Source organism: Salvelinus fontinalis, chromosome 9, assembly GCF_029448725.1.
Source record: "Salvelinus fontinalis isolate EN_2023a chromosome 9, ASM2944872v1, whole genome shotgun sequence".
Classification (NCBI taxonomy): Eukaryota; Metazoa; Chordata; class Actinopteri; order Salmoniformes; family Salmonidae; genus Salvelinus; species Salvelinus fontinalis.
In genome coordinates, this window is record NC_074673.1 from 7,432,068 (window position 1) to 7,453,025 (window position 20,958).

The 20,958-nt window shown below is 41.4% G+C and overlaps 1 protein-coding gene across 1 annotated transcript; it reads right to left on the minus strand.

Moving 5' to 3' along the window:
• Positions 1-4,073: 4,073 nt before the first annotated feature.
• Positions 4,074-20,283, minus strand: LOC129861984 (cAMP-dependent protein kinase type II-beta regulatory subunit-like). Its single transcript, XM_055933236.1, has 11 exons — positions 19,711-20,283; positions 14,137-14,172; positions 10,606-10,658; positions 10,276-10,359; positions 9,544-9,650; positions 8,477-8,630; positions 6,161-6,262; positions 5,848-5,922; positions 5,617-5,685; positions 5,350-5,479; positions 4,074-4,241 (listed from the first exon to the last, which is right to left on the minus strand). The coding sequence occupies exons 1-11, from the start codon at positions 19,976-19,978 to the stop codon at positions 4,105-4,107; spliced, it is 1,215 nt and encodes a 404-aa protein (XP_055789211.1). The 5' UTR covers positions 19,979-20,283; the 3' UTR covers positions 4,074-4,104.
• Positions 20,284-20,958: the final 675 nt, after the last annotated feature.

Genomic DNA, 20,958 nt, shown 5'->3' on the forward strand with positions numbered 1-20,958 from the left:
GAGAGGGGGGAGAGGTTGGTATTGAGAAAGAGAGAGGGGGGAGGTTGGTATTGAGAGAGAGAGGGGGGAGAGGTTGGTATTGAGAGAGAGAAAGAGAGAGAGGGGGGAGAGGTTGGTATTGAGAGAGAGAGAGAGAGGTTGCTATTGAGAGAGAGAGAGTGGGGGGGAGATTGGTATTGAGAGAGAGAGAGAGAGGGGGGGGAGAGGTTGGTATTGAGAGAGAGGGGGGGGGGGGAGAGGTTGGTATTGAGAGAGAGAGAGAGGGGGGAGAGGTTGGTATTGAGAGAGAGAGAGAGAGAGAGGCAGGAGAGGTTGGTATAGAGATAGAGCGAGAAAGAGAGGTTGCTATTGAGGTAGAGAGGGGGGGGAGAGGTTGGTATTGAGAGAGAGAGAAAGAGAGAGAGGGGGGAGGAGAGGTTGGTATTGAGAGAGAGAGAAAGAGAGAGGGGGGAGGTTGGTATTGAGAGAGAGAGAAAGAGAGAGGGGGGAGGTTGGTATTGAGAGAGAGAGGGGGGGGAGAGGTTGGTATTGAGAGAGAGAAAGAGAGAGGGGAGAGGTTGGTATTGAGAGAGAGAGAGAGAGGTTGCTATTGAGAGAGAGAGGGAGAGAGAGAAGTTGCTATTGAGAGAGAAAAAGAGAGGTTGGTATTGAGAGAGAGATAGAAGGGTTGCTATTGAGAGAGAGGGGGAGTGAAGTTGCTATTGAGAGAGAGATAGAAGGGTTGCTATTGAGAGAGCAGGGGTCCATTGTGAACTACTTTTTAAAGGTACAGGTTGTTTGTAATTTATCATGTAGAGGTAGACACCAATACATATAATAATGCCTGTGTCCTGAATGGCACCCGATTCCCTATATAGTGCACTACCTTTGATCAGGGCCCATAGTAGGAAATAGGATGACATTTGGGACACACATTATCAATATCCTTTGACGTCATTGCTAAAACTTCATATTATTATGTTTCACTGGCACATGAGAACAGTTGAATTTAATACTTAGAAATGTACATTTAAGATGAGAAACACATGGAAATAGACTACATGGCAAAAAGTATGTGGACACCTGCTTGTCGAACATCTCATTCCAAAATCATGGGCATTAATATGGACTTGGTCCCCCCTTTGTTGCTATAACAGCCTCCACTCTTCTGGGAAGGCTTTCCACTAGATGTTGGAACATTGCTATGGGGACTATGCTGTGGGGACTAGCTTCCATTCAGTCACAAGAGCATTAATGAGGTCGGGCACTGATATTGGGCGATTAGGCCTGGCTCGCAGTTGGCGTTCCAATTAATCCCAAAGGTGTTCGATGGAGTTGAGGTCAGTGCTCTGTGCAGAGCAGTCAAGTTCTTCCACACCGATCTTGACAAACCATTTCTGTGCGGACCTCGCTTTGTGCACGGGGGTATTGTCATGCTGAAACAGGAAAGGGCCTTCCCCAAACTGTTGCCACAAAGTTGGAAGTACTAAATCGTCTAGAATGTTATTGTATGCTGTAACGTTAAGATTTCCCTTCACTGGAACTAAGGTGCCTAGGTCAAACCATGAAAAACAGCCCCAGACCATTATTCCTCCTCCTCCTAACTTTAACGGTGGCACTATGCATTGGGGCAGGTAGCGCTCTCCTGGCATCCGCCAAACCCAGATTAGTCTGTCAGACTGCCAGACGGTGAAGCATGATTCATCACTCCAGAGAACGAGTTTCCACTGCTCCAGAATCCAATGGCTGTGAGCTTTACACCACTCCAGCATTGCGCATTGTGACGAATAGTTATTGTGGTTCCGTTGCTTCCAGAGGCAATTTGGAACATGGTAGTGAGTGTTGCAACCGAGGACAGACGATTTTTACATGCTACGAGCTTCAGCACTCGGCGGTCCCGTTCTGTGAGCTTGTGTGGCCTACCACTTCGCGGCTGAGCCCTTGTTGCTCCTAGACGTTTCCACTTCACAATAACAGCACTTATAGTTGACCAGGGCAGCTCTAGCAGGGCAGAAATATGACAAAATGACTTGTTGGATAGGGGGCATCCTATGACGGTGCCACGTTGAAAGTCACTGAGGTCTTCAGTACGGGTCATTCTACTGCCAATGTTCGTTTATGGAGATTGCATGGCTGTGTCCTTGATGTTATACACCTGTCAGCAACGGGTGTGGCTGAAATAGCCGAATCCACTAATCTGAAGGGTTGTCCACATACTTTTGTGCAAACTATGTAGTGTAAACTAGCTCAAGAAGACAATAATGTGGTCAAATACAATTATTACAGTGGTTAGTGTCTAATGCTGCAGTACTGAGGAATCAAGAACGTGAAGAAAGACAATAAAGTGGTCAAATACCATTATTATAGTGGTTAATGTCTAATGCTATAGTACTGAGGAATCAAGAGCTTGAAGGTGTAATACTTGGTCAGCCAACTGTATTCAAAACTATCAGCCATCTTTTTTAATAACTTCTTAAAACCTCTACAGGATTGGTGGGTCCCCCGCGGGACGGTTGAGCTAACGTAGGCTAATGCGATTAGCATGAGGTTGTAAGTGTAACAAGAACATTTCCCAGGACATAGACATATCTGATATATGCAGAAAGCTTAAATGCTTGTTAATCTAACTGCACTGTCCAATGTACAGTAGCTATTACAGTGAAAGAATACTATGCTATTGTTTGATGAGAGTGCACAGTTATGAACTTGAAAAGTTATAAACCAATTAGGCACATTTGGGCAGTCTTGATACAACATTTTGAACAGAAATACAATGGTTCATTGGATCAGTCTAAAACGTTGCACATACACTGCTGCCATCTAGTGGCCAAAATCTAAATTGCACCTGGGTTGGAATAATACATTATGGCCTTTCTCTTGCATTTCAAAGATAATGGTACAAAAAAAAATACCAAAAAAAGCAGGTTTTTTTCTTTGTATTATCTTTTACCACATTTCCAAATGGTATCAAGAATATGCATATCCTTGCTTCAGGTCCTGAGCTACAGGCAGTTAGATTTGGGTGTCATTTTACGGTGATAAAAAAAAAAAGAGAATGTATTACAGTACACAAAAGACATGTTCAGGGACTTTAAATCACATGTTTTAGAAGACAAAAAAAATACATCTGATATAGAAAATAAAAAGTCACAAACTATAATAAAGTCTGTTGTAAAATAAAAGTAAAATGTTTGAAGATATCTACTCATTCCAGGTTCTTTATTTTTTACTATTTTCTATGTAGAAAATGTTTATGTAGAAAATAGTCAAAAAGAAAGAAAAACCCTGGAATGAGTCGGTGTGTTCAACCTTTTGACTGGTCCTGTATGTCAGTAATAAGATTCTTAACTCTGTAAACACCACGTAGGCCATACCAGAGTGCAACGATAGAAAATCACATTGTTCAATTCGTCCCTTGAATTTTATGGCACTATTTGTTGGTACAACTGTTTAACATTGTTGTTGAAGCCAGAAAGGACATAGTTCCCCTGGGTATCCCCTAGCCTACAATGTACAGTATGAACCAACATCTTTACTGAAAATTATGTCAACATGAAAATATCAAATTATGAACACTTTAATGTGCAAGGTATGGATGATCGCGATTTGTTTACACACTCATAATCTAGTAAGGATGTAATGACCTTTGGCACAAGATTTTTGAAGAAACATGACATTATCAGAGAATCTGAAAAGGCCAATTTATATTTTACATAACATAATAGTGATCAATAATATACAAACAAGTGACTTAAAATGTCTTTGATAAATATAATAAAATGTACATTTGTAAAAATAAAAATAAATCCTAAAAGGAAAGTTGTGAGGACAGAACTTATGAACATTTACGTTTTGGAATAACACAGATATTTTTGCTTCAATAAAAATATTACTCCCATGTAAACGATCCTTCAAAAACCATTGTATGTTATCTGGAATTGATCCTGTATGTTTCTTACTACCTATCTAACGTACTGTGCTTCCTGTTTCTGAAAGAAAACAATACTTTACAAAAGGTAGATATGGAAAAGTTACACATGAAGTGACAATACTTTTTCCACTTCCCACCAACCAATTTATCACATCGTCATCGTGCATCTCACTGTCTTTTTACCCTTCTGCTTTTCATGGGTTAATCTCCTCAATGTCAGTGGTGCTACATTCAAACAGAGTAACCAGCTGCTCTTCGTAATTTGCAATGTTTCTCTTCATGATGTCCATGCAGGGGCCCAGCAACCTCTCAAACGCCTGCACGTCCATAACTGGTAAACACAAGAGAGGTGTCAAGACACAGGATGGGAAGCCATAACTGGTAAACACAAGAGGAGAGTTGTCAATACACAGGATGGGAAGCCATAACTGGTAAACACAAGAGGAGAGGTGTCAATACACAGGATGGGAAGCCATAACTGGTAAACACAAGAGGAGAGGTGTCAATACACAGGATGGGAAGCCATAACTGGTAAACACAAGAGGAGAGTTGTCAATACACAGGATGGGAAGCCATAACTGGTAAACACAAGAGGAGAGGTGTCAATACACAGGATGGGAAGCCATAACTGGTAAACACAAGAGGAGAGGTGTCAATACACAGGATGGGAAGCCATAACTGGTAAACACAAGAGGAGAGTTGTCAATACACAGGATGGGAAGCCATAACTGGTAAACACAAGAGGAGAGGTGTCAATACACAGGATGGGAAGCCATAACTGGTAAACACAAGAGGAGAGGTGTCAATACACAGGATGGGAAGCCATAACTGGTAAACACAAGAGAGTTGTCAATACACAGGATGGGAAGCCATAACTGGTAAACACAAGAGGAGAGGTGTCAATACACAGGATGGGAAGCCATAACTGGTAGAAACAAGAGAGGTGTCAATACACAGGATGGGAAGCCATAACTGGTAAACACAAGAGGAGAGGTGTCAATACACAGGATGGGAAGCCATAACTGGTAAACACAAGAGAGGTGTCAATACACAGGATGGGAAGCCATAACTGGTAGAAACAAGAGAGGTGTCAATACACAGGATGGGAAGCCATAACTGGTAGACACAAGAGAGGTGTCAATACACAGGATGGGAAGCAGTGTGATTGTAAGTAGAGCTGTCCTCACATCACATCCTAAAAAGGATCCACATGAACAAAACTCCACTATATGATCATGCTATAATACCCCTCTATTCCACGCTGTAATGTAAAGTGTTACCATGTCACAACAAGTGAATGGCAGAGAAGGCTTTTGTTGGCTTTCACATAAATACAGAAGTGCTTCTCTCAAAAGCTGGTGCTTTCACTAAGACATACAGTTCTGTCATGGACTGAAACAGGAAGTCAAACAGAACATACGGTGTAGTAAAGGCAGTACCTAAACACTTGACACTTCCCACAGCGTAGGCTGAAGCAGCTCTGGGTTTGTTGGTGACGAGGGCCAGTTCTCCAAAGTACTGCCCCCTGGAGCATGTAGCTATATCCACATCCTCTTGGTCCTTTTTCGTCTAGAGAGAGAAGACATAAGAAAGCAACATAAACGACATTAAATCCCACAAATCTGTCCAAAGTAAACATGTATTTTGATGGTGCATACACAAACTACTTTTATTTTAAAAATCATCACAGAACAATGCAAACTTACCCTGGTTCTCTTCATGGCGATTCTAACTTGCCCAGATTCAACTATATAAAAACAATCTGCTAGATCACCCTGTAACAGAAGATACAGGATTGTGTTCAAATGGAGAATAACAAATACATAACAAAGAATGACTGAAAGAAGTCTGTTCTAGTTAGGGATCGGGAACATAACATACATGATGCATACAAACGGTGGGATCATTTAGAACGTAAGACTGAGATGTATAAATACCTGAGAGATGATCTGTTCTCCATCGCAGAAGGCTCTAGAAGACAACACATCCACCACCTTCATTCTCTCTGAGAGCTGTGGGGGAAAAAAGTGGGTTTGAGATTGGTTTCAAATGGATCAGTTGGTTTTACTTTAAAATACACTTTAGATTCTATTGGTAAAGAGAAAGAAAGTAGCAAAGTCTGAGACCTGCCGTCTTGCCAACTCATATGGTCATTGTCATGCTAAACAACCATAGGAGTTGGCTAAACAGCACAAACAGGTCTGGGACCAGGCTATACATAACAAACAGGAAGAGATATCTATACTGTACCTCTAATGATGTTAACAGTGGAAGTGATTCAATCAACTCCTCGTACAGTCTCCTCTTCATCGCGTTGTTCTTCACTATGATCCTCCTGAATGTCAGACGATCCTGCAGACGACAGAGTACATCAATAATTTCTAATGGTAGTATGAAAACAGTAGATCAGTCATTTCTAATGGTAGTATGAAAACAGAGTACATCAATCATTTCTAATGGTAGGATGAAAACAGTAGATCAGTCATTTCTAATGGTAGGATGAAAACAGGGTAGATCAGTCATTTCTAATGGTAGGATGAAAACAGAGTAGATCAATAATTTCTAATGGTAGGATGAAAACAGTAGATCAATAATTTCTAATGGTAGGATGAAAACAGTAGATCAGTCATTTCTAATGGTAGGATGAAAACAGTAGATCAGTCATTTCTAATGGTAGGATGAAAACAGTAGATCAATCATTTCTAATGGTAGGATGAAAACAGTAGATCAGTCATTTCTAATGGTAGGATGAAAACAGGGTAGATCAGTCATTTCTAATGGTAGGATGAAAACAGAGTAGATCAATAATTTCTAATGGTAGGATGAAAACAGTAGATCAATAATTTCTAATGGTAGTATGAAAACAGAGTAGATCAATCATTTCTAATGGTAGTATGAAAACAGTAGATCAATCATTTCTAATGGTAGTATGAAAACAGAGTACATCAATCATTTCTAATGGTAGGATGAAAACAGTAGATCAGTCATTTCTAATGGTAGGATGAAAACAGGGTAGATCAGTCATTTCTAATGGTAGGATGAAAACAGAGTAGATCAATAATTTCTAATGGTAGGATGAAAACAGTAGATCAATAATTTCTAATGGTAGTATGAAAACAGAGTACATCAATCATTTCTAATGGTAGGATGAAAACAGTAGATCAGTCATTTCTAATGGTAGGATGAAAACAGTAGATCAATAATTTCTAATGGTAGGATGAAAACAGAGTAGATCAATCATTTCTAATGGTAGGATGAAAACAGGGTAGATCAATCATTTCTAATGGTAGGATGAAAACAGTAGATCAGTCATTTCTAATGGTAGGATGAAAACAGAGTAGATCAATCATTTCTAATGGTAGGATGAAAACAGTAGATCAATCATTTCTAATGGTAGGATGAAAACAACAAGTCATGTCGATGTCTGGCATTGGTAGATACACTGAGTTTACCAAACATTAGGAACTCCTTCCTAATACTGAGTTGCATGAGGGGCATAGACTCTACAATGTACGGAAAGCGTTCCATAGTGATGCTGGCTCATGTTGACTCCAATGCTTCCCACAGTTGTGTCAAGTTGGCTGGATGTCCTTGGGGTGGTGGACCATTCTTGATACACACAGGAAACTGATGAGCGTGGAAAAACCCAGCAACGTTGCAGTTCTTGACACAAAGCGGTGCGCCTGACATCTACTACCATACGCCGTTCAAAGGCACTTAAAACTTTTGTTTTTTCCCACTCAACCTCTGAATGACACACATACACAATACATGACTCAACTGTCTCAAGGCTTAAAACTCATTCTTTAACCTGTCCCCTCCTTTTCATCTACACTGATTGAAGTGGATTTAACAAGTGACATCAATAAGGGACAATAGCGTTCACCTGGATTCACCTGGTTAGTCTATGTCATGGAAAGATTCATGTTTTGTGTCTCAGTGTATATTCAAGACGCACACAGTCCACAATTTGTGATTGTTTTGTTTACTAGTACAGTACTCCATTACCACTCCTAGAGTTTCTCTAAACATTCTGTCCCTGCGTCCAACATAATATTGTCCAGCAGAGGGAGCTTTATCATTAAACACATGTCAAGATTTCCCACAAAAAACAGCAGAAGTATTATTATATCATGTCATTATATTATGGTCTGTGAGCATCTGGGGTTAAACACCTGGGAAAGGGCACATGTGCTGCTAATGTACAGTCCAATGCTTCCAACTCAGAGAGTACAGATTCTAGGAAGCACTTTGTACAGAAACGGTTCTTTTATCTCACTGAGCTTTCTCAGCTGTTTCTCCACAGCTAAATACACAGAGGCAGAATTCTGGCAATGTACCCATCGGAGGATAATGTACCTATAAGCAACTTACAATAGAGTGAGTCCATATAAATGAACGTGATCCCTGACACATTGACAACTGAGCCATTCATCACAATGCCAGTTTCCTCCCGAAAACTGTCAGACAGCTGCTACCCCATAAGAGAATATGCACGGTTCAGTACTGTCTGGCACTGCATGTACTATGAGAAACAGTTTAGGGAACTGAAGAGCATCCACTCACCAGGCACCAGAGGGCTCCGGGCGAGGTGGAGATGATGGTAGCAGCCCTGGGGGTGTTGTACATCAGGGCCAGCTCCCCAAAGCTTCCCCTGTTATCATAGGCTCCCACGGTCTTCTCTACACCATCAACCCTCATATAGATGTCAAAGGTCCCTCTGTGTGAGAGAGAGAGAGAGAGAGAGAGAGAGAGAGAGAGAGAGAGAGAGAGAGAGAGAGAGAGAGAGATATGGAGAGGGAAGAGGGAAGAGGGAGAGAGTAAGAGAGAGAGATATGGAGAGGGAAGAGAGAGCGAGATGGAGGGGGATGGAGAGAGAGAGAGATGGAGGGGGAAGAGGGAGAGAGAAATATGGAGAGAAAGAGATATGGAGAGGGAGAGAGTGAGAGAGATGAAGGGGAAGAGAGAGAGAGAAATGGAGGGGGAAGAGGGAGAGAGAGAGAGAGCGAGATGGAGAGAGCCAATTGGATCATATAACAGTCCTTTCAAGACAAATACTGTGATCTTTCTTGGACCTTGTTTTTTTACCAGGTTAGTCTCATTGAGATGAACAAATCTCTTTTACAAGAGAGACCTTGTCAAAATAGCAGCGCACAATGTTTTAAACCACTTACAGCATAAAACACAAAGCTCTACAGTTTAAAATATACATGTACACACTGAGCACAAGATGGCTTGGGGAAGTGTGGTGCAACTAGCACTTTCCCATCATAGTGTTTACCCTAGCTGAAATGATTAACTGAAATGAAACTATTGCCAAATATACTGTGATGTAATGTAACAAATTTGGGAAGTAACCCCCGGCCGGCTGTCAGTCCAATGTCAGTCCAGTATGAAGGAAGTTAGTAGTTTCGCAAGCCAATGCTAACTAGCGTTAGCACAATAACTAGAAGTCTATGACTATCTGCTAGCATGCTAAACTACCTCTAACTTCCTTCCTACTGAACACAGAGACATAACAAAGTTAATCTGAAGTAGACAAAGGGCATCATTGCTAACATCCCAAAGTATCCCCTTTAACCGTTGAGCCAAGAGATCCAAACCTCTTGACGAGGTTGCTACTACAGAATTACCTTTCAATGACGTAGAAGTTGTCGCCATCGGCATCTTCATCTATGATATGTTCTCCTACCTCAAGGAACTTCTCAAACATGGCGTCCAGTACTTGGGAAAATTGTTCCTGTGATATGAGAAAACAAAACAATAAATAACAATTCAAACTGAATCAAAGACCTGTGGATTATATTAAACTAGAAGTATATTCAATTAGAAAACCAACATTGTATTGAGTATTTGTAATAGTAAGGCCACATTACCCATTACATATGCCACAGCATCATCACAGTACAGTATGTAAGATAAATGAATACTTGAACTTGATTCCTCTCTACATGCTGTTACAGTATTTCAAAATAACTAGCTAAAAAAACTCCCACAGTGCACTGGGCCATGACAAAGTTACAGGCCCCGGGCTACGGTCTGTTCTGTTTTCTGTGTACAGTTAGTGTGTGTGTGCATACATGTGCCAATGTGTGTGTTTGTTTGTGTGTGTATTTTGTGTGTGTGTGTGTGTGTGTGTGTGTGTGTGTGTGTGTGTGTGTGTGTGTGTGTGTGTGTGTGTGTGTGTGTGTGTGTGTGTGTGTGTGTGTGTGTGTGTGTGTGTGTGTGTGTGTGTGTGTGTGTGTGTGTGTGTGTGTTTGTGTGTGTGTACAGAGTATGTCAGTCCATTGAATCACAGCAGCCAGTGGGTGGAGGGGCAGAGAGGCCCACTCAGCCTAAAATGAGGGAATATTTCTTCAGTTTACCGGGTCCAGGTTTTTGAACAGCAGGATGTCTCTGCAAGCCTCCTGTAGTCTCTGTCTCTGTTCGTCTGTTTTAGGATGGGTGACCTGGGAAAACACACACGCCACTCGTGTTATTCACAGAGAGACATTTCAAGCGGAAACGTCATTAACATGATACCACCATAACTCATACCTACCCCGTACACTACCTCCAATACTAATCAAGTACAATATCAAGTGGAATCAAGATCCTGTATCCTGTAGTTCCTCTGTAATACTTAGTTTTCAGTTGTACAGTAACACTATTTTGAAGTGGTACAGTCACTCCTCTGTCTGTCTGGGCCATCTTACCCTCTGTTCTTTGTCTTCCTCGTCTTCATCAGGGTTGAACGCCTCGGCACAAACTGTGTGATAGAAGAGATGAATGAAAGTTACTGCAAGACATTCACATTCACTTAAAATACAATACAATACATTAAGCAGAAAGGTTCTGTTAAAAGACATAGTCATTCTGAAGCCATACAAATGGTAAATAAAACAATCTAAGATAGTCCATGTTAAAAGATCCAAGACTATATGGGGTGAGAGTTGGATTCTGGGAGTTTAACAGGATTTCTACCATGATCCCACTTATCCCAGTCATATAAGCAACTGTCTAATTCTGCTGAGATTAAGAGTCTTTGTGATATACTTAACACCACACCATTGTTTAAAGTGTGGGGGTTTCATCAACGTGACATTTGTATAAACATGTAGATATGATCTCCTTCCTGTAAACGTGCTCGATGCTCCATGACATCACAGAGAGATTCAGTAGACATATTAAAGCCTCTTTAAAACATATCAGAACAACTGGACCAGAGCTCAGTCCTTCTACTTGTCAATGACAAAGCGCATATCTATTGTTTACACATAACCTATATTGTATTTGGCGACTAGACATTATTTATACTTTTCCATTCGAAAGGAATCACACTATAATTTTTCATTATGTAAAATAAATATGCTTTTTTTTTTATATATAGAGCCTGAAGACCGTTTTTTTTTGTTGCAGTGTGTGGACTTCTCCTGTACCACACAAGAACAAAACAGGTATCTTGACCCCAACCTCCCCTGAAGACCTCTTACACTCCCTTACTGCTGGCATGAGTCAGTATGGTTGACCAGCCTATCAGCGAGGCCGGTGAGCGCAGCAACCAGTATGGTTGACCAGCCTATCAGCGAGGCCGGTGAGCGCAGCAACCAGTATGGTTGACCAGCCTATCAGCGAGGCCGGTGAGCGCAGCAACCAGTATGGTTGACCAGCCTATCAGCGAGGCCGGTGAGCGCAGCAACCAGTATGGTTGACCAGCCTATCAGCGAGGCCGGTGAGTGCAGCAACCAGTATGGTTGACCAGCCTATCAGCGAGGCCGGTGAGCGCAGCAACCAGTATGGTTGACCAGCCTATCAGCGAGGCCGGTGAGCGCAGCAACCAGTATGGTTGACCAGCCTATCAGCGAGGCCGGTGAGTGCAGCAACCAGTATGGTTGACCAGCCTATCAGCGAGGCCGGTGAGTGCAGCAACCAGTATGGTTGACCAGCCTATCAGCGAGGCCGGTGAGCGCAGCAACCAGTATGGTTGACCAGCCTAGCCCATAAGCTCCTACATGCCTCCAGCCAACCATCCTGTTACCAACCATGCAGATAATGGTACAGTCACTCCTCTGTCTGTCTGTATAACCTCAAGCTCCCACACAGGAAACTAGGATAGATCCTCATCTCAACAGTGTCCTCCTGCACCTGGTTTGAACTCATGTCACCCTACATCGTTCACTGATTCATTTCCTTCCTGTTCTTCTCTGATGGGAGATAGAGATTAATTACCACCGTTGTCTCTACTGTAAGCAGAGAGGCCAAATGAAACACAGTGGAGACACAGTTATGCTTAATGACCTCTGTGTTTTAATACCTCAAATTTTTCCATATCAGTTACATTTAAGAAAAAATTAAGTGCAGCCTGACTGTCAGTGTAACTTCAGAAGGTATCCTTGATACGAGATTTAAAGGTTTGTTTTATAGGTAGACCGCTGACTGAACGAAGAGGCCAGACAGAGTTAGTGCTGTACTGTAGAAGATAGAACATTCCTGGTAAAAGCATGTCAATTATTGAAATGGTGCCATGTTGTTCTATAAACAGACAATGGGGTGTTGACTGAATGACTGCTGACTGAATGACTGCTGACTGAATGACTGCTGACTTCAGGCTCTCTGGGAATGGGTATCTCACGGTTGAGAAGCTAAGCTTTTGGCTTTTGTTCCAGCCCAGTAGTAATACACCTGCAGTGGTGTAAAGTACTTCAGTAAAAATACTTTAAAGTACTACTTAAGTCGTTTTCGTTGGGTATCTGTACTTTACTATTTATATGTTTGACAACTTTTACTTCACTACATTCCCAAAGAAAATAATGTACACTACCGTTCAAAAGTGTGGGGTCACTTAGAAATGTCCTTGTTTTTGAAAGAAAAGCACATTTTTGTCCTTGACCAGAAATACAGTGTAGACATTGTTAATGTTGTAAATGACTATTGTAGCTGGAAACAGAAGATTTTTATGGAATATCTACATAGGCGTACAGAGGCCCATTATCAGCAACCATCACTCCTGTGTTCCACTGGCATGTTGTGTTAGCTAATCCAGGTTTATCATTTTAAAAGGCTAATTGATCATTAGAAAACCCTTTTGCAATTATGTTAGCACAGCTGAAAATTGTTGTAATAAAACTGGCCTTCTTTAGACTAGTTGAGTATCTGAAGCATCAGCATTTGTGGGTTCGATTACAGGCTCAAAATGGCCAGAAACAAAGAACTTTCTTCTGAAACACGTCAGTCTATTCTTGTTCTGAGAAATTAAGGCTATTCCATGTGAGAAATTGCCAAGAAACTGAAGATCTCGTACAACGCTGTGTACTACTCCCTTCACAGAACAGCACAAACTGACTCTAACCAGAATAGAAAGAGGAGTGGGAGGCCCCGGTGCACAACTGAGCAAGAGAACAAGTACATTAGAGTGTCTAGTTTGAGAAACAGACGCCTCACAAGTCCTCAACTGGCAGCTTCATTAAATAGTACCCACAAAACACCAGTCTCAACAGTGAAGAGGCGACTTCGGGATGCTGGCCTTCTCGGCAGAGTTCCTCTGTCCAGTGTCTGTGTTCTTTTTCCCATCTTAATCTTTTCTTTTTATTGGCCAGTCTGAGATTTGGCTTTTTCTTTACAACTCTGCCTAGAAGGCCAGCATCTCGGAGTTATCTCTTCACTGTTGACGTTGAGACTGGTGTTTTGAGGGTACTATTTAATAAAGCTCCCTTTTGAGGACTTGTGAGGTGTCTGTTTCTCAAACTAGACACTCTAATGTACTTGTCCTCTTGCTCAGTTGTGCACCGGGGCCTCCCACTCCTCTTTCTATACTGGTTAGATCAATTAGCCTTTTAAAATGATACACTTGGATTAGCTAACACAACGTGCCATTGGAACACAGGAGTGATGGTTGCTGATAATGGGCCTCTGTACGCCTATGTAGATATTCCATAAAACATCTTCAGTTTCCAGCTACAATAGTCATTTACAACATTAACAATGTCTACACTGTATTTCTGATCAATTTGATGTTATTTTAATGGACAGAAAATTTGCTTAAGTATATTTTAGCAATTACATTTATTTTTGATACTTAAGTATATTTAAAACCATATACTTTTACTCAAGTAGTATTTTACTGGGTGACTTTCACTTTTACTTAAGTCATTTTCTATTACTTTATCTTTACTTTTACTCAAGTATGACAATTGGGTACTTTTTCCACCACTGCACACCTGACATAACAACAGATGTAACACACTCACCTGATGCTCTTCTAATGAATCGACTCATCACTGGAGCTGAAATAAGAGCAAAGCAAAATGTTAGGTCATCATATAGAATTCATTTAGGATTCATATAGGATTCATATAAGATTCATTTAGGATTCATATAAGATTCATTTAGAATTCGTATAGGATTCAAATCAGATTCATATCAGATTCATATCAGATTCAAATCAGATTCAAATCAGATTCATATCGGATTCAAATCAGATTCGTATCAGATTCAAATCAGATTCATATCGGATTCATATAGGATTCATATAGGATTCAAATCAGATTCATATCGGATTACATTCCGTTAAGGCCAAAGAAAGAAAGAGGACTTCCAATATTGCAGTGATACCATACAGAAGACGTGTTCTGAGAAATGTGTCAAAGCTGGCAACTGAATAATGGGTGAAAAGGACATTTGATCTACTGTGGATTGTTATAACAAAATGTCAATCACAGACGAGACCTAATGCTTAATGCATATCCTCTCTCTTTGATAACTCCATCAAACCAGGTAAACCATAACTGCTATTGGTCAATATTGCCCATGCAGAGCTAACATGGCTGCCATAGAATTGGTGGTGTTATGTAAATGCATCATAATACATCAAACTGTCCAAACTCTCTCTACTATATCTTTGGCTCTACATAAAACCAGGTATGCACACACCCTTTGCTGACCTAAAACTCATAACAGGGAACAGCTGAGTCCTTTGAATTGCATTTTGCTTCTCTGAACAAAATTTAAATTGAGAATGAATTTAAAGCATCACTGAACCAAAGCAATTTAAAAACACTTCGCACTAGAACAATACCTCCACATGAAAAATACATTAGGTAAGAGGTCTCATCTCATCCATGAATACCTAGTTAGCCAGCCTCTCTCTCTCTTCCCCTCTCTCTCTCTCGTCTAAATATAATTATGAACTGAGGGCTTGGGTTAGTTGTGTTATGTAAGGGGGAATTATAGGTCCTCTCACGGGCCATGAAAAGTGCAGTCAAGGCTTGCCAGTAACAGGAAGATTGAATGCACCTGACTGCACCTGTCCTGAAACAACCAGCTCTCAGGGTCTGTACCATAGCTACATTACTAATTGTTTATAAAATAATAATCAGACGCAGACACGTGATGGGTCGAAGCCAGATGGAACTCAAGTCTGTGATGAGCTCAGACTGTTTACTTTAGATTCACTGACTACGGAAACCCAGGAGGCACAACTTCCCACAATACCATATGCATGTCGCACCAACATAAATCTACAAAGAGATATATATATTATCTCTGCATGTCAGAGATAATCAACTAGATTCAGCCACAAGCCAATTGTTTTTAAGCGGATGGTCAGGGGGCCGGAACATAATTACAAATCATTTGTAGACTGCAAATTGACCGCAAGAAGCCAAAACAGATATAATATTTGACTAAAACATAATAATTTCAAACGTTGCTTACATTTGTATACGATATCACATATATCTCTCTATTATGCATGGGAACACTTTGGACCAAAGATTTCCAAAATTAAAATCACTTGGAGCTGATTCGCTGGTGTTTTCACAGTTTAATGTCCAACAATAAAACAACAATATTTTTTTTTTTTGCTCAGAAAACTTGGGGGGGGGGGGGGCAAATAAAACCATCTGCGGGCCACCATGTAGGGAACCCTGACATGTGTTTTTGTCCCACTATTATAACAAACAGAACAGAACATTGTGGTGATACTGTGTCAGGGCCAAGGGCTCATGGGAGTAATGTGGCATTGGCTGCATGTAGCATTTCTGCATCAGCCAAGGTCTTATCTTCTCTCTTCTAGTCTATTCTATTCTATATGCAAGCAGTAATCGTGCATGGGGCTTGTTCTATTCTATATGCAAGCAGTAATCGTGCATGGGGCTTGTTCTATTCTATATGCAAGCAGTAATCGTGCATGGGGCTTGTTCTATTCTATATGCAAGCAGTAATCGTGCATGGGGCTTGTTCTATTCTATATGCAAGCAGTAATCGTGCATGGGGCTTGTTCTATTCTATATGCAAGCAGTAATCCTGCATGGGGCTTGTTCTATTCTATATGCAAGCAGTAATCGTGCATGGGGCTTGTTCTATTCTATATGCAAGCAGTAATCGTGCATGGGGCTTGTTCCATTCTATATGCAAGCAGTAATCGTGCATGGGGCTTGTTCCATTCTATATGCAAGCAGTAATCGTGCATGGGGCTTGTTCTATTCTATATGCAAGCAGTAATCGTGCATGGGGCTTGTTCTATTCTATATGCAAGCAGTAATCGTGCATGGGGCTTGTTCCATTCTATATGCAAGCAGTAATCGTGCATGGGGCTTGTTCCATTCTATATGCAAGCAGTAATCGTGCATGGGGCTTGTTCTATTCTATATGCAAGCAGTAATCGTGCATGGGGCTTGTTCTATTCTATATGCAAGCAGTAATCGTGCATGGGGCTTGTTCTATTCTATATGCAAGCAGTAATCGTGCATGGGGCTTGTTCTATTCTATATGCAAGCAGTAATCGTGCATGGGGCTTGTTCCATTCTATATGCAAGCAGTAATCGTGCATGGGGCTTGTTCTATTCTATATGCAAGCAGTAATCGTGCATGGGGCTTGTTCTATTCTATATGCAAGCAGTAATCGTGCATGGGGCTTGTTCTATTCTATATGCAAGCAGTAATCCTGCATGGGGCTTGTTCTATTCTATATGCAAGCAGTAATCCTGCATGGGGCTTGTTCTATTCTATATGCAAGCAGTAATCGTGCATGGGGCTTGTTCCATTCTATATGCAAGCAGTAATCGTGCATGGGGCTTGTTCCATTCTATATGCAAGCAGTAATCGTGCATGGGGCTTGTTCTATTCTATATGCAAGCAGTAATCGTGCATGGGGCTTGTTCTATTCTATATGCAAGCAGTAATCGTGCATGGGGCTTGTTCCATTCTATATGCAAGCAGTAATCGTGCATGGGGCTTGTTCTATTCTATATGCAAGCAGTAATCGTGCATGGGGCTTGTTCTATTCTATATGCAAGCAGTAATCGTGCATGGGGCTTGTTCTATTCTATATGCAAGCAGTAATCGTGCATGGGGCTTGTTCTATTCTATATGCAAGCAGTAATCGTGCATGGGGCTTGTTCTATTCTATATGCAAGCAGTAATCGTGCATGGGGCTTGTTCCATTCTATATGCAAGCAGTAATCGTGCATGGGGCTTGTTCTATTCTATATGCAAGCAGTAATCGTGCATGGGGCTTGTTCTATTCTATATGCAAGCAGTAATCGTGCATGGGGCTTGTTCTATTCTATATGCAAGCAGTAATCGTGCATGGGGCTTGTTCTATTCTATATGCAAGCAGTAATCGTGCATGGGGCTTGTTCTATTCTATATGCAAGCAGTAATCGTGCATGGGGCTTGTTCTATTCTATATGCAAGCAGTAATCGTGCATGGGGCTTGTTCTATTCTATATGCAAGCAGTAATCGTGCATGGGGCTTGTTCCATTCTATATGCAAGCAGTAATCGTGCATGGGGCTTGTTCTATTCTATATGCAAGCAGTAATCGTGCATGGGGCTTGTTCTATTCTATATGCAAGCAGTAATCGTGCATGGGGCTTGTTCTATTCTATATGCAAGCAGTAATCGTGCATGGGGCTTGTTCTATTCTATATGCAAGCAGTAATCGTGCATGGGGCTTGTTCTATTCTATATGCAAGCAGTAATCGTGCATGGGGCTTGTTCTATTCTATATGCAAGCAGTAATCGTGCATGGGGCTTGTTCTATTCTATATGCAAGCAGTAATCGTGCATGGGGCTTGTTCTATTCTATATGCAAGCAGTAATCGTGCATGGGGCTTGTTCCATTCTATATGCAAGCAGTAATCGTGCATGGGGCTTGTTCTATTCTATATGCAAGCAGTAATCGTGCATGGGGCTTGTTCTATTCTATATGCAAGCAGTAATCGTGCATGGGGCTTGTTCTATTCTATATGCAAGCAGTAATCGTGCATGGGGCTTGTTCTATTCTATATGCAAGCAGTAATCGTGCATGGGGCTTGTTCTATTCTATATGCAAGCAGTAATCGTGCATGGGGCTTGTTCCATTCTATATACATGTGTTAAATGTATAAACAGAGAATGTAGGCCTAGGCCTGTTGCAGCCTTGCCTGACGACGCAAACAGAATTGTTCCACTGCTCTATCGTCCGTTTGTAGTGAAGTCAAAATTAGGGGGTGTTGTACAAAACAAAGTCATCAGCGATTGGATCATCTCTAACCAATCAGATTATCAAAGCCAATGGTAAATCTTCAAAACATCACTTTACCCATTTGTGTTCTTTTCTGGCTCTGGCCCAACCCATTGGTTTTCCGAGACCAATCAGTCGGTCTAGAATGGATTTCCAATGGATTTCCATTCTAGGAATCTTCAGGGAGATACTCAGATCCCCAATCAATGAGGTGGTTCGATTGATCTGGCCCGGGCTACACCGAGCTATGGCCCATCACGTCATCGGGCGAAAGTGGGGAGGGAAGAGAGCCCTTCTCAAATCAAACAGTAATCTGCACCACTCTGGCCATGTTGTCAACAAGGCAGAATGGGGCATTGTCCAGAAAAATACATATATTTTCCTTAAAATAAAATGTTAGAATTTTCAAACTATATACTTTTCATTGAGAAGGCAGATAATGCGTTTTTATCAAAAGCAATCACTTTTGCATGTGAAAACAAAGAATCCTACTCATTACTACACGTGCATAATTACGTCACTTTTGTTTTGACACGGACAGAGCGGGACACCACCTGGCTCACGCCCGGGAGGCAACCTGGTTCCAAATCGAATGCAATCAACTTTCAGCCGGTTCAAAACACATCTACACGGGCGACCAGGCGAGATTAATCGCACCCCCTTATTGGCGAGAAAAAACTAACGTCCGTGGGCGTGACGTAACGTTTGGCCAGAGGAAGGAGTTTGGGTAGCCAGGCAAGTTGCAGCCCTGGGTGGCCTATCCTCCTAATAGCAGGCATCCAGACTTCCTCTTCAGTTAGGCTCCACAACCACTAAGTAATGGATTGCTAACCTGTCACAAACACGTTTTCCCCCCAACTGCTTTACTTTCAGACCTACAGAGCTGTACAAAGCCAATAACATACTGTTGCATATGAAATGTAAAATGCTTATGCGATTTTTATCACGAGGACTGTATAGGCTCTTGTTCCCTCTGTAGTAACTTGGCCTAAATGCACTGTATCGCCCTAATGATGTCAAATGAAATCAGGATACGCCGTCGGTTAGAGATCAAAGGCTACACAGCTATACTGTATGTTCATTAGTATGCACGTCAATCAGCCACCATGGCATGACCATATATGGGCAATACCAGCCCAGACTAAATAAATACCATAGTGTTGTTACAATGTGGCAAGCAATTCGAATGCTAATCACACACACACACCACTGGCTACATTCTCTCTAGGAGGCAAACACATATTACAATTGTAGGATTCCATTCCAACATTCCATTGGCTGTAGAATATAATATACACTTGGTTATTATTCTTTACCAATGAATTCCTCGTCGTCACTCTCCTCTTCCTCTCCATTTTCAGAATCGATCTGCATGGCTTCGTCGATGAAATTGACCGCTTTCCCACTGGGTCGCGTGGCCGAATGTTGGTCATTGCCGAACGCGGCCCCGGTAGTCTCACTGTCCTTCAGTTGGGTGAAATACTGCAACGCGAATTCGAGCAAATCTCCCGGCTGATTCCGTAACACTTCCACGGTAAAGCTCTGCAACAGCTCCGTCAATCCTTCAGGAATTTCTATACTCATTCCTGATGTCAAATCTATGAGAAATACGAATAAAATGTACAATTAATGTGCTTCCCAAATAACGAAATAATTATGTTCAATTCTAAATACAAGAGACTGAAAGAAATGAAACTGGGAAAAACGCTTAATTGCCCGGTGAATGTTTTATAATCCACGTGCAATGTAGAGAATCCTTTCAGTATGTTGAATGAAAATGGCATCTTCTGCTGCTCTTGCTGGTTACAGGAAACCCACGCATGTGACCCGAGAAACCATGGCAACCACCCACCCAGGGATTGCGTATGAGAAGCGAGCTGCAGCAATGCATAGGATGGCAAAAACTGCAGTGGCATGTTGTGAGCGTTGACTCATTTAATGTAACCAAACATAATAGCCTACTCAGAGATGGACATAGCAAAAATGTGTAAGATTTGTTTATATATATACATATATATATATATATAAAAGGAATACCATTATGGCACTGGATTCATAAATAAACTGGTAGTCTTATAATGAATATGCATAAAGCAGCTGTCAGTTGCTTCAGGCTATTCTGTTGTAGTCTGTTCTGTTTACAGTCATTGGTTCAAATTCAAGCTGGACAAATGGCCACAATTTACAGTAAATGGCCTATATTATGTTTATTTTAACAACTATGTGTTAAATTATGTAAAGATAATTCCAGCTAAAAGCTAAAAAGGGAGTACAATTAGACTTGCGCTTCCTGTTCTGACCCACTTCCTTTCTGTCTTTAGGGAGGAAACATAATAAATCAGTCAGACAGCGTTATTGTCAAGGGACTAGGTTTCTGTGCTGAGCAGAGGACCAGCTTTTTTCTTTCCCTCTCAGACCCATTTTACTGGAGATCGTCAAGGGACCTGTGGCCACTTTGCTGTAAAGGACTAGCCTGGTCCCAGATCTGTTTGTGCTTTTTTGCCAACTCCTATGGTCCTTTTCACACCGATGATTATAGTGGATAGTGGCTGGTAAAATGGTAC

What these genes read in the sequence shown, in the direction of transcription:
- LOC129861984 (XM_055933236.1), bottom strand. Translation starts at nt 19,978, where the DNA reads ATGAGTATAGAAATTCCTGAAGGATTGACGGAGCTGTTGCAGAGCTTT. An exon ending in ATTCATTAGAAGAGCATCAG is followed by an intron (nt 10,659 to 14,136) that starts GTGAGTGTGTTA and finishes TCTATCACACAG; the next exon opens with TTTGTGCCGAGGCGTTCAAC. An exon ending in GGGAAGTGTCAAGTGTTTAG is followed by an intron (nt 4,242 to 5,349) that starts GTACTGCCTTTA and finishes TGTGTTTACCAG; the next exon opens with TTATGGACGTGCAGGCGTTT.